We start from the raw sequence: 13,774 nt of genomic DNA on the forward strand, positions 1-13,774 counted from the left end.
GGAAATTCTCAAAATCTGTAAAATTCAGTAGCTAATGTCGTAGGAAATGATAAAACCTCACACTAGTCTCTGAACTTGAAAGGATGAGTGATATCCACTCTTCACACTTTCCTTTTCTTCCCCTCTAAGCTGGCCTACTACAAGAATATTATATGTAAGTCATAGAGATTGGCAAAGGAGTAAATTCTTTCTTTTTTTTTTTGGTTTTTGGCCCACACCCGGTGGTGCTCAGGGGTGACTCCTGGCTGTCTGCTCAGAAATAGCTCCTGGCAGGCACGGGGGACCATATGGGACACCGAGATTTGAACCAACCACCTTTGGTCCTGAATCAATCGGCTGCTTGCAAGGCAAATGCCGCTGTGCTATCTCTCTGGGCCCAGGAGTAAATTCTTAAGAGGTTATAGATGCTATCACTTTTTGCATCAACAACTAGGAAAAAATGACAAGAATGAATAAGATTGATAACACACTGGCCCGGAGAGATAGCACAGCAGTGTTTGCCTTGCAAGCAGCTGATCCAGGACCAAAGGTGGTTGGTTCGAATCCTGGTGTCCCCTCTGGTCCCCCGTGCCTGCCAGGAGCTATTTCTGAGCAGACAGCCAGGAGTAACCCCTGAGTACCGCCGGGTGTGGCCCAAAAACCAAAAAAAAAAAAAAAAAGATTCATAACACACAAGTTCCCACTTCCCTCCTGCATGGCCCCTCCCCAGAACCCCCTCCCTTTAGAAGCCTTCCCCCTGTAAATTCAGCGTGGTGCACCAGCTCTCCAATTCCAGTACCCTTGGCTCTCTGTTGCTCCTTCTCTGGGTGACCATGAGTCCCATTATGAGGGATCATTCTGTATCTGCCCCTTTCTTTCTGACTGACTTCACTTGGCATGATCCCCTCTAGTTCCATCTCAGCTGCAACAACTTGCACTCTTTTCTTTCATGCAGTTGCATGGTATTCCACTGTGTAGATTTCTTGATCCACTCATCTGTTTCTGTGTCTTGGCTATTGTTCCATGTGCTGAGGGGACAGAGGCATGTATAGACACTGTTTGGGGGCCATACCTAGCAACGCTTTTTTTTTTTTTTTTTATCTTGTGACAACCTGGCAATGCTCAGGGCTTCTTCCTGGAATTACTCGAGAATTACTCCTGGCAGTGCTTGGGTGACCCTATTGGAATTCGAGGATTGAATCCAGGTTGGCCATGAACAAGACAAATTGTCCTCTTGCTCCGATGTCTGGCTCTTGTCTTTCTGTGTTGAACACAAGCACCCTCCAGGGTCATCGGATCCTCTACGGTCCTCCCAGTGCATTTAGATCTGGGCGCTCCATTGCTGCTGCCCTTCCTGTCCAGTGCTGCCTCCCTTCCAAAGACCAATGCTCTGTTGGCCTGTGCTGGGTGGCTAGGAAGTGGGGCCCCGGGGAGGTGATGTATCCCCCACTGAAGGCCTCGCCTTACAGCACCTCCCAAGTCTGTTTGTTTGCTCCAGCCAGGCACACACCTGCTTTACTGCCCTGTTCTTCAGCTGTCACCCATCACTCGAGAGATCTTTCACCAAGTCTTTCTAGTCACCTCCCTGTGCACTTGACCACACTCCTTGGCCATGTCACATCCAGTCACATTCTGACTTTCACATAAGTGTGATGTGCTGTTGACGAGGCTTAGTGAGAGATGAGACCAAGGAAAAACGAAAACAATTACAATGTCTCATCATTTTTTCTTTTTTTTTTTTTGTTTTTGGGCAAGACCGGCAGTGATCAAGGATTACTCCTCGCTCTTTGCTGAGGAATCACTCATGCCTGGCAAGCTCAGGGAACCATATAGTATGCCGGGGATTGAACCCGGGTCAGCCCTTGCCCCTGTGCTATCACTCTGGCCCTATGTCTCATAATTCTTATTTCTTCCTATCAGATATTCCTGTCACTGATATTTCATCTTCTGTCCCAATATGAGTTGATAACGAAAACAGGATGAAGGAAAAAATTCAGCCATGTTAGGCATGGCACATCACAGAGACCTGAAATTAGTGACATTAAATGAAGTGGAACCAGGAGTTGTCCCAGACCTGCAGTCCAATCAAGCATGTTGGGACCCATATTTGCCCAGACTGGCAACGGGCAGAAGGGAAGACAGAGAGACAGAGTCCCCAGCCACCTGCACCCCAGTTGCTCAGTCCTCCTCTCCTCAGCCTCAGCTTCATGTGAGTGGTCCAGATCCCCCCTCCCCAATGCCAGGGATCAAACCCAAAGCACAGGAGTTAAATTTCTTACTCTTCCTTTGTTTTGTTTTTGCTTTGGGAGGTGCTCAGAGACTGCTTCTAGCTTGGGGTTCACTCATATCTGTGCTCAAGGGACCAGGGGGTGCTTGGGATAGAACCGGGGGCCCCTGCATGCAAAGTCTGAGCTTAGTCCATTGAGTGCTGGCTCAGCCCCTGTCACAAGCACCTTAAGTACTAAGGCATTTCCACTCTGGCTCAACAGTAGAGCAAAAGTGTCAAGTGCCCTTCTGTGACCTCCCAAGGATAACAGGTTTGCTTTTTGCACTACAGCCCTCCTGCATATAGAAAGCCCAGCCCAGGGCCCTGAGCTCAGAACTAGCAGGAGAGCCTGGGTTTGCCTATACCACTTCTTTAGTCCCCCACTTGTGAGGGGGGTGGGCTTCATGGTTATGATCCTTTCAGTTTAGAGTTTTTGGCTGGATTAGAGCAGGAAGAAAATGGGTAGGGTGCTTCCCCGCGTGCAGCTGACTAATTTGTCCACTTACCTCCTCAGTGTTCCAGTATCCTTCCCCCCACCCTATTTGCACCCTTCCATCCCTATAATAAGCTTCAGAAACAACCCAAATGTCATGTACCAAGTGACAGGACAAAGTAACAATGGTGTATAGACACAACGGAATACCACTTGGCTGGAAGGAAAGACAGAATCATGCAATTTGCTGCTTTGTGGGTGGATCTGGAGAGGATCATACTGAGTGAAGTGGGTCAGAGGAGGATGGACAGACACACAATTCTCTCTCTCTTGTACAGGATATCAGGAAGCATAGTAGGGGAATAACAGGTGCCCAAAGGAGACAAAAACAGAGAGAGCACTACCCGCTTTTAATAAAAGACCCAACACATGTGATGTTGCAGTTAATCTTGGAGAAGAAGAAAAATACAAAAAGCAAAGCACACATTTCTATGTTCATTTTAACAACATAAAGCTGGAGTATCTCAACACTAGGGGTAAAAATCTTTTTGTCAAAATTAGAGGCGTGGCGAGAGGGTGAGGGTCTTGGTAACAAACCTCCCCACCCCTGACTGGGTACAGAGGCCTCATGATGCAGCACTAAGTTGTCCTGTTTAGAGATACATGAACTTGGGGCCGGAGAGATAGCATGGAGGTAAAGTGTTTGCCTTTCATGCAGGAGGTCATCGGTTCGAATCCCGGCGTCCCATATGGTCCCCCGTGCCTGCCAGGAGCAATTTCTGAGCCTGGAGCCAGGAATAACCCCTGAGCACTGCCTGGTGTGACCCAAAAACCAAAAAAAAAAAAAAAAAAAAAAAGAGATACATGAACTTTTATTCGGGGTGGGGGTGGGAGCCACACCTGGCTGTGTTTGGTGGTTACTCCTGGCTCTGTGCTCAGAAATCACTTTTTTTTTGTTTTTGTTTTTGTTTTGTTTTTTTTTTTTTTTGGCCACACCCGGCGTTGCTCAGGGGTTACTCCTGGCTGTCTGCTCAGAAATAGCTCCTGGCAGGCATGGGGGACCATATGGGACACTGGGATTCAAACCAACCACCTTTTGGTCCTGGATCGGCTGCTTGCAAGGCAAACGCCACTGTGCTATCTCTCCGGGCCCAGGAATCACTCTTGATGATGCTCAGGGGACCCTCTGGGAGGCTGGGATTCGAACTGGGGTCAGCTTCGTGCAAGGCCAGCGCCCTCCCCACGGTGTATCGCTCTAGCCCTGCACACGCTTCTAAAGTGAAGCGCATGTTCAGTAGCAAACATGGCCATTACATCTCCTGGGCTTCCCTGGAGTTAGTCACTGCACTGCTGCCACCTGTGCTGCCTGAGGAGTAGCACATCGGGGTTGGTACCCAAAGCCAGAGGCACACACAGGGGCCCACACCACACCCTGCGCCCAGGAAGCAGCCGTGTGCCCTCAGCATAGCCACTCACTCTTCACAAAGCTCTGCACAGATGCTCACTTGCAGTCACACACGTGCGCTCACATACTCACACATGCAGCACACAGACATGAACTCACATGTGCAGACCGTCACATATCTACACAAGTGCGCTCGCACACATGTAATCACTAACAGGTGCAGGCACACGCGTGCAGACTCAGATGAACACATGCGTAAAGTAACATGTATACATGTTTACATACAGACACATGGGCATAGATGCACAGGTGCAAGGACTTGCATGTATTCACGTGTGCTTGTACACACATGCAAGGCTCTTAAGTGCGCACACGTGCACACAAATTTGCGTGCTCACAAGCATCTTCAGACTCATGTGCACATGCACTCAATGCTTACAACTGCACGCATGCACCTGTGTGCACTCTCGTGTGTGCACACATGTACACATGCATGCACAGACACACACATGTGCAATATATATTGACTCTCTCACCCAAATGGCCCGGGGTCACTGAGTCTCCCCTCGGGACTGACTCTGCCCCAAGCAGAGTGGAGCCCAAGACTTCTCCACTTGGCTCCTTGATGGTGCTGTGTTCCTCCCACCATCCCTTTCAACTAAAGGGGGGGTGATTGTGTGTGTGTGTGTTTTGGTGAAACCCTATGGCCTGTGTCTGTCACAGCAGTGCTGGAGGAAAAGAAGAGGGGCCAGATTAGCCGCTTTGCAAATTGCCTTTATTATGCAGGGAAACCTGCTGATTGTCTTTGGTCACAATATACCAACACACCCAGGGACAGGCTCCCAGGGCTCCAGACACAGATGCCATGCCGGGGGCCACGCGTGCACATCGCACTTGGACCCCACTTGGTGGGCGCTGCACTGCGGGTGCCCCATCATGCGGGGGGCAAGTAAGCTTTGAGGACTGGCCATCTGCCAGGCGAAGGGAAGGGCCTGGCATAGATATTTGCAGCTTCCTTGGGAACTGGGCCCCCTCAAACAGCTCCCCGGGCCTTGCACTTGGGGTTCCTCACAGGAACAGGGCAAATTAGGACGAAAGCCAGGTTTTCCCACCACACCTCAGGGCCTGGCGCTTCTGCTCCCTGGGAGAAGTGGGTGAGGCTCATGATCATCCTGGCCCTGCCTGGCACTTGCCATCCCCATTACCCCCACACCATCCTCCTCCTGTCCTGCATACGGCATGTTCACATGGATGGTGGTGACACGGGCATCCAGGAAGCCAGGAAGCGGGCCTGGGTCGCAGTGTCGCACTGGCTGTCGGTGGTATCTGTGGTCGAGGCAGCCCCCTCATACAAAGGAGACCCCGAAGACACAGTAGCGGGAACAGGGTGGCTGAGGGGTGCTGTGGGGGCCGAGGTGCCTCTGAAGAACGGGGCAGCTAGACCATTGGGTATCCCTGCCGGCTGTGTTCCTGGGGTGACGGCGCCACTGCTCAGTGACCACAGGCTGGGACACTGGCTGCAGAAAGGGGGTTGTGCAAAACAAAGAAAGGGGGTTGTGCATCAGTGGTGGTTCTGTACCCAGCAGGGCTGGCGGAGGGGTGAGGGGCTGGCACAGAGGGGTACAGTATGCATGGGGCTGCAGAGACGCCTTTGAGGCTGGCTCAGAACCAGACACTGCAATGTGGCAAGCAGGTCCCAGTGCCCAAGCCTCAGCCCAGTCAAACAAGAACTGAAGTAGGGCAGAAGTGGGACATGAGCTGGAGCAGCCATGTCCACTCACACCACCGATAGGGTCACCCCAACCTCAACACCTGAGGCTCATGCGATGCAGAGAACAGGACCCTGGGGCCCATTTCCTACCCACGAGAGCAGTAGGATGGGCCTGGAGTCCTTCTGCCAGCAGCATGCAGTGGGCAGTGCTCCCCCATGCATGTCCCCCACACATGCCTGGGACATGCTGGTCAAGCTCTCCTGCTCCTAGTCTAGTGGACAGTACTATCCGGGGGAAGTACAGGCCCATTTTACAAATGACAGGTAGGACCCACAACAACAAAGTCATGGGGTGGGCTAGGGTAGGGGTTCCAACTCTAGGTCCCAGCCTGGCTGGGAGAAGTTGGAGAGCCAGGCTCATAATGAAGGGTCCCAAAGGACCCTTTTGGTGTGCTTGAGGTGGTCTTTAGAAGTATGTGCATTGTTTTGCGGAGGAGTCTAGGGTGTGTGTGCTGACTCTAGTCAGGAATCATTCCTGGGGATGCTCAGGTAACCTTATTAGGTGCCAAAGATCAAACCAGACTCAGCTGTACACACACACACACACACACACACACACACACACACACACACACACACACACTCAGGTAACCTTATTAGGTGCCAAAGATCAAACCAGACTCAGCTGTACACACACACACACACACACACACACACACACACACACACACAATCCAGAGCTGCCTTGTCTCCAGGGCACTGTCACACTCACAAGGGGCCTGGTAACTCTGGATTTGCACTCATAGTTGGTGAAGGGAAGAGTCCAGGGCCACTGCCTTCCACCGTTAATGCAGGGACACCCCTCCTGACACCCAACAACCCCCCCCCCAGCAGGGCCCATCAATGTGCTACCACCTTCATCTCATTAGAAAACCTGCTGGAAGTTTCTGGAAACATTTCTTCAGACTCCACCTGAGACCAGGGAGACAGTGAAGGGGCACCTGCCCCGCACACAGGCCCAGCCTCACAGGCGAAGCACCCCAGGACAAATGGGTATGCCCTGGGCCACTCAAAATAACTCTTGCCCTAGTGGCCCTAGAGCAGGCTGGGGGGTCACTTAGGGTCTTTTTCTTGCTGCAAATAAAAAGAGGTTCAGGTTTCAGGGGGCATGAGTAGGATCAGGGCTGAGCTCAGGGACCTGAGTGGACCCTCCCGCCTACCCCAGGAAGGCCAAGGACAGGTAATCGGCAGGGCCCCTGGTTACCTGGAGCCATTGGGGGCAGAGCTGGCAGCACCCATGGGGATCACGCTGGGGGGCGGGGGCAGTCCCAGGCCTGGCCAGCCATCGTGGGCCGGGAGCATGGACAGACACCCAGAGTTGTCCGGATAGGCTGCAGGGAAGAGAGGCTGTGTAGGGTGTCCAAAGGTGGCCATCCCAGGCCTCAACCTCCCTACCCATAAAGGAGCCCACAAGTGAGTCAGAAACAGGCAAGCCTGGGCTGGGGCGGGGGGCGGGGGGGGGGGGGGTAAAGGGGGACACCAAGCTTTGTCCCCTTGGCTGCACAGCTGAATGCGAGGTCAGGTCTCCAGCACAGATGGAACCAGCGAACTCTGGTGAGGACCAGCTGATCATCCAAATAAGAATTAGGGGAACTGCGCAGCCTGGGCCCTCAGGGTTACTGCAGGGCTATGAGGATCCAGAGCCAAAGAGAGAGTGAGCAGGTGGGTAGGTGCTCGCCACACACGTGGCCCACCCAGATCCATCCCCAACACAACTCACCAGGCCTACTAGGAGAGTCAGGAGTCAGAGCCAAAAGTCAGCCCTGAGCACAGAGAGGTGTGGCCCCAGGACAGAATTCAAGTAGGATCATCTGCTGGCTCCGGCTCCAACTCAGAGAGTTCCCAGCCCAGCCGTGGTGCTGGTTCTGTGGCCAGGGTTTTCCATGCCTGTGCTCCATGGCCCCCTGCTCTGCTATGGTGGGTCTCATGTGCCCCGTTGTCCCTGCAAATGCCTTCCTGGCTCACCCTGACTACCTCCAGCCTGCCCCATGCCCCCAACTTACTTGGCGAGTTGTTGCGGTGGGCAGCATAGGGGCTGGGGTAGGGGGCCGGGCGGTGTGTCCTCAGCGCCGGGTACCGCTCACAGCTGTGTGCAGGGGGCAGGGGGAGGGTGCCCCCAAACTGAGGATGGGGGGTGGCTGGCGGGCAGAGGCTGCTGGTCCCGGGGAGAAGCCATGGCCCTGCTGTGGGAAAGGAACACAAGGTGACTAAAGACCCTGTAAATCCCATTTCCTGGAAAGGCAGGCAAGGGGCACCCAGAGCCCCGAGGAAACAGGAGTATTACGTGCATCTGGGGAGCATGGTCAGGAGCTGGGCACTCTGCCACCCTGGGGCTGCACTATCCTTGGGGCACTGCGGCCTGTTCCCAAGAGCTACCAGCCCATGGCCCCCACCATTGAAGCATGGTCAGAATTGTCCAGAGCCACCAGACTCAGCCTGGCCGGGCGAGGCCCAGCTCAGCACCAGCTGCCTCAGGATTGGCTAGCCCGGCAGGAACGTGGCCCCGCTCTGCTGTCTTTACAGCTCTTCCCTGCTTCCCGTGTGTCCTTCCCTTCCAGAAACCCTCAGGGCAATGCTGGCACCTCCAAAGCCCAAACTTTCCCTTGGGAAGAGTCATTTCTTGCTCTGGCTAGCAAACTGCCAATCCAACTCCTTAGACAAGAGGTAGGAAATGGGGAAGTCCAGAAGCCTGGTGAGAGGGCAGAGGGACCTACTCGGGGAAGGGAGAGGTTGTGTTGGGCCCGTCCACGGCCCTGTGTGCTGGGCTGACCCCGTTCCTTGCCCTGTGGGCTGTGCTGGGCCCATCTGCAGCTGCATGTGCTGGGCTGAGCTGGTCTGCCAGAGTCCCGGTACCTGCCAGAAACTTCCTGGGGATAATTAAGCATCATGGCTGCTTCTAGTGGGTCACAAGCAGACGCTGGACACAGCCTGGCTCCCCACAGCCTGCCCCCCTGCCCTGCTCAGGGTTCCTAACATGAACCTGTCAGAACACAAGAACCTCACTTCTTGCCCTCACACATACATTGGGAGTAGCCGGCCTGCTGGTCCCCTGTGTCCTCCATCAACTCCTTGTGGTCACTTCTGTGAAAACAATGGTTTCCAGTGGTCAGAGAGGATGGGCAGACTGACAGGTGCACGGGCAGGCAGACAGACATACGACTTCATCCTCTGGGCACGAGGATAGAATTAGAATTCACTCACCTTTCCTTGGCATCCAGGAAGGCCTTAGCAAATGGGTTGTACTTGATCTTCAGAGCTGTGATCTGAAAGAAAAGGACTAGCCTTTTCTACCACATTCCCCACCAGCTGAAGAGCCTCAGTGGTGGGTAGCAAGACTGGGAAGGCCTCCCAGATGTCCAGGCCCACCCAAGTAGACTCAGATGCAAACAGACTCCTCAGGGACACCTGCTTCTCTGTGGGTGTGAGGTGACCAAGTGACCCATCACCCACAAAGCCCTCAAAAGCCAAGTATGCGACCCCCACAGCCATCAGGTAGGACTTTCACCTTCCTGGCTCTGCCCAGTCCTCAGGAACAGATGCCTCAAATGCTGCTACCCTAATGTATCTGCAAGGGGTGGGGGGGAAGGCAAGTGCCTCCCCACTGCCCCAGGTGTTTCTCTCATACTGCAAAAAAAGAGGTCACTCCCACCCAAAGGGAAGTCTGAGCCTCATTCTGGATTCCTTTACTGCTTCTCCTTTGTACAGAGAAACCCTTCTTTCACAGGATGGTTTTACTCAATTGTATAAAGATTTGCATGGGAGAGGTCTGAGCAAAGGCTAGCATGAGACCTTCACCTTGGTGCTATGGCACAGCGGGCATTTTTTGCTCAGGTGCAAACCCGGATGTTGTGTCCAAGCCTACGGCCAGCCATCCCCATGCCCTGCCTTTTGCTCACTCACCTCCTCGTTCTGATAAGCCGTCACTGCTATGAACTGGGTCTCTGGGAAGCAGTGGCTGCTGATCATGCGCTGAGGCCCCCCGACTCTCACTATGTGAATCCGGGGCTCATATTTGTGCAGGGAATTCAGCATGATCTGTGGGGGGACAGAAAGGGCTGCAGGAACAATCTCAGATGGACTTGGCTTGTCCGGATCATCCTGTGGAAGTGCAGGAAATTCCAATCTCGGGAGACCCTTCAGGTTTGCTGAGTGTGGCCATCTAAGCATGTTGGGGCTAGGACTGGCCTCCATAGCAGTTCCTATCTGGTCAAAAACTGTGGGAAGGCCCACATACCCGAGCTTTGCCAGGACAGCAGAGCAACCAGTACCCAGAAAGGAATTTTGCCAAAGGACAAGTACAGGCTGGAGAGACTGTTTAGAGGAAAGTGACCGACCCCTAGTATAACCCCAGCACAGCACCTAAGTGATCCCTGAGACCCGCCTAGAGTGGCCTAAATCCTGCCCCCACCAGAAGAAATAGCAGGGGATGCAGTTAGGACTGAGAAGAGACCACTTTGGCAATGAGAGTTCGAGATGACCACTCTAGACAAGAACTGGGTGCTGAAAGGAGGGAAAGCGATTTGTACGATCCCCCTCAGTATCGCGAACACAGTGTCTAAAGGGGGAGGGAGAGACTGAAAGAGAGAAGAAAAATGTCTGCCCGGAGGGAGAGACGCAGGCAGGAGGGAAACTTGGAACTCGGTGACAGGAAATGTGCACTGGTGCGGGGTGTTGGACATTGGATAGCTGGGTCTCAATCATCAACAACTGCAATCGAAAACCCAACTGTATATGAACAACTTAGTAATTTAAGTAAAGTAATTAAGAAAAGGGCCCGGAGAGATAGCACAGCGGCGTTTGCCTTGCAAGCAGCCGATCCAGGACCAAAGGTGGTTGGTTCGAATCCCGGTGTCCCATATGGTCCCCCGTGCCTGCCAGGAGCTATTTCTGAGCAGACAGCCAGGAGTATCCCCTGAGCAACGCCGGATGTGGCCCAAAAACCAAAAAAAAAAAAAAAAAAGTAATTAAGAAAAACCCTAAAACCTAGCTCTTTGGAACTGGAACAGTGTAAACTGTGCCTTAAAACAAAATGTTATTATTTACTATTAAAATGAAAAAGAAGAAAGCAAAGGAAAGGTCGCATTTATAGGAGGCTCAACAGCCACAGAGGACGGGCCCCTCTTCAATGCCAATGATGGGGACCTGCAGACATGTCTGGCCTCCCCCGGAAAGTCGAGGTTCCAACTCAAATGATCCCCCCAAGCCTGAGCCTTTGAAACCATCTGGGGTCCCCGTTCAGGCACCGCTCTCAGGGGTCATAATAGACTCCCGTGACTTTCTCTCCAGGAGGGGTCAGAGGAGTCATTCCCCTTCCCGCAAAAGAGCCCACACTTACCTGGCCCCCTCCGTTGAGCTTGTTGGTGAGTTTGACTTTGCTGAAGGAGACGGGCGCCTTCATCCAGTGCGCCCCGAAGTTGGGGGAGTCAGGGTGTATGTAGACGCAGCTGGGCGCCTGCGGCTCGGGCTTGCCCCCTGGCACCCACTCCCCGTTCACGTACTTCCAGCGGTGGCTGTCGGCGGCCACGAAGTCCAGCAGAAAGGAGTACATGGCGTTGGGGTCCAGCCCCGACACGGTCACCTTCAGCACCGGGAACATCCTCCTGAAGGGGAGAGACCCTTGGAGCGCGTCGGCTCTCGCCCCCTAGGAACATCCCCACGCCTGGGGTCCTTCCGAGCCCGCCCCGCCCCGCCCCGCCGGGCTCCCAGCAGGACTCGGGCCAGGGCGCCCAGCTCTGCGCTTTGTGCTGGGGCAAGGCCGAGCGCGCGTGGGGCGCAGGGGCCAAGGGGCTCAGGGGCCAAGGGGCGCAGAGGTTCAGGGCAAAGGGGCGCAGAGGCTCAGGGGCAAAGGGACGCAGGGTCGCAGGGGCTAAGGGGCAAAAAGGCGCAGGGGCTCGGGGGCAAAGGGGCGCAGGGGCCAAGGGGCTCAGGGGCCAAGGGGCGCAGAGGCTCAGGGGCAAAGGGACGCAGGGGCTAAGGGGCAAAGGGGCGCAGGGGCTCGGGGGCAAAGGGGCACAGAGGCCAAGGAGCTCAGGGGCCAAGGGGCGCAGAAGTTCAGGGCAAAGAGGCGCAGAGGCTCAGGGGCAAAGGGACGCAGGGGCCCAGGGGCAAAGGGGCGAAAAGGCGCAGGGACTCGGGGGCAAAGGGGCAAAAGGGCGCAGGGGCCAAGGGGCTTAGGGGCCAAAGGTGCAGGTCAGGGGCTCAGGGCCAAAAGGCGCAGAGGTTCCGGGGCTCAGGGGCCGAGGGTGCAGGTCAGGGGCTCAGGGCCAAAAGGCGCAGAGGTTCGGGGGCGCAGGGGCCAAGGGGCGCAGGGGCGCGCGCCTTCCCACCTGCCGTTCTTGGTGACGACCAAGGGGCGCAGAGACTAAGGGGCTCAGGGGCCGAGGGTGCAGGTCAGGGGCTCAGGGCCAAAAGGCGCAGAGGTTCGGGGGCGCAGGGGCGCGCGCCTTCCCACCTGCCGTTCTTGGTGACGATCATCTCGTTGGTGAGCTCCTTGAAGCGCAGCCACAGCTCGCCGTCCTCCAGGCCCACGCGCAGCTCGCGCTCCGTGGGGTCCCCCTTCTCGCTGCCGACGCGCAGCTCGCTCTCCACGGCGCTCAGCAGGTGGTCCACGCGGTACTGCAGGGTCTTGCCCGCGCCCTCGGCTCCCGGGGAGCTCATCCTCCCGCCGCCGTCGGAGCGCCCCGGCCGCGCGCCCCTTCGCCCCGAGAAGGGGGCCCCGCAGGAGAGCGAGCCGGGGCCGGTGGGCCGGGAGGGCGCTTCCCACTCGGACGCCGCCGCCGTCGGTCTGCGAGCCGCGCGGTCCCCGGCCCTAAATAGGGCTGCGGGGCGCGGGATTGGCCCGCGCGCCCTTTGAAGCGCCGGCGGGCTGCGCAGGGCGGCGCGCGGGCATATCAGACCCGACGGCCGGGGGGACGGGGTGGAGCCCCCGGGCTCCGGGCGTCCGTTTCATGCAAATCTGGCCCGGCCGCCGCCGCACCTCCGCCCTCCCCCAGATGTTGGCACCTCCATCAAAGCGGCGGGGCGGGCCCGGGCCCGGGGAGGGTCCTTGCGGGCGGGCCGGGGACCGAGCGCTGCCCCGAGGGAGGGCCACGCGCGCGGCGCCCCTGCCACGCTGTCGGACTGAGCCCGAGCGCCCCTCGCCGGTCTGCCCGGGCGTTCCTCGCCGGCGCCCCGGGCCTCTGGGCGGCGCGGGCGGCGCGGGCCACGCGAGGCGGGACCGGCCGAGGGCCGCTGGCTGCACCCTGCGCGGGCCCGACGTCGGGGCGCGGGGCGTGTGGGAAGCTCGGCCGGAGGTTTATGGCCTTGGGGGGGAAGCTCCGCCGCGGCGGGGTGACAATGGGCAGGAAATGGTTCAATCGCTTTTCTCTGAGCAAACACATTCCTGCCGGAACGGGAGCGCGGGCTGCGAGGGACCCGGGGCGCCGGGCTCAGCGGGTCGCCGAGCGGGTCCCTTGCGGAGGTGGGTGGGTGGGTGGGACGGGATTTGCCTCCGTTTCCCGTGCGCGCACTGAGCCTGCGGGCGCTGGGCAGGATGCCTGGGGGTCGGCACTTGCGCGAGCGACTCTTGGAACTTGGCTCTGGAAGGGGGCCCATTCCTGCTGTCCTTGAGTCCTCGCTCTCTCCCGCTGTCCTGCTGTGCTGCCCGGATGAAATCTGCCTCGGGACCCGCGCGCCAGAAGGGCCTCTTTTGCCGCTGGCCCCCACCCCGGCCTCCTGGGGCTGGGTGCGCCTGTGTGTGCTGAAGAAGTTTCCGGGCTCGGGCTCGTCCCTGCACAGTGAGAATATCCCCCTTTAGAAGAATGGGTGCTTGGTGACGGCAGAACAATGAGGATAGGGTGCATGGGGGAGACCCTGAGTCCTATCTAGCGGGCGCGGGGCTAAGGCTACACCCCTCTGCTCCCACTTCCAGCAGGCGTGCCC

The 13,774-nt window shown here is 56.7% G+C and overlaps 1 protein-coding gene across 3 annotated transcripts; it reads right to left on the reverse strand.

Annotated features, from left to right (window-relative positions):
* Window positions 1-5,326: 5,326 nt before the first annotated feature.
* On the reverse strand, window positions 5,327-12,511 carry LOC126024734 (T-box transcription factor T-like). 3 transcript variants are annotated; one of them, XM_049785193.1, is made up of 8 exons: window positions 12,306-12,511; window positions 11,190-11,454; window positions 9,755-9,889; window positions 9,056-9,117; window positions 8,877-8,935; window positions 7,858-8,034; window positions 7,059-7,185; window positions 5,327-5,600 (listed from the first exon to the last, which is right to left on the reverse strand). In XM_049785193.1, the coding sequence occupies exons 1-8, from the start codon at window positions 12,509-12,511 to the stop codon at window positions 5,327-5,329; spliced, it is 1,305 nt and encodes a 434-aa protein (XP_049641150.1). The 3 variants fall into 3 exon arrangements, with proteins under 3 accessions (XP_049641150.1, XP_049641149.1, XP_049641151.1); XM_049785192.1 differs by having other exon boundaries at window positions 7,858-8,037; XM_049785194.1 differs by lacking the exon at window positions 7,858-8,034.
* Between the last annotated feature and the right edge of the window lie 1,263 nt (window positions 12,512-13,774).

The sequence above is a fragment of the Suncus etruscus genome, chromosome 12 (assembly GCF_024139225.1).
Source record: "Suncus etruscus isolate mSunEtr1 chromosome 12, mSunEtr1.pri.cur, whole genome shotgun sequence".
Classification (NCBI taxonomy): domain Eukaryota; kingdom Metazoa; phylum Chordata; class Mammalia; order Eulipotyphla; family Soricidae; genus Suncus; species Suncus etruscus.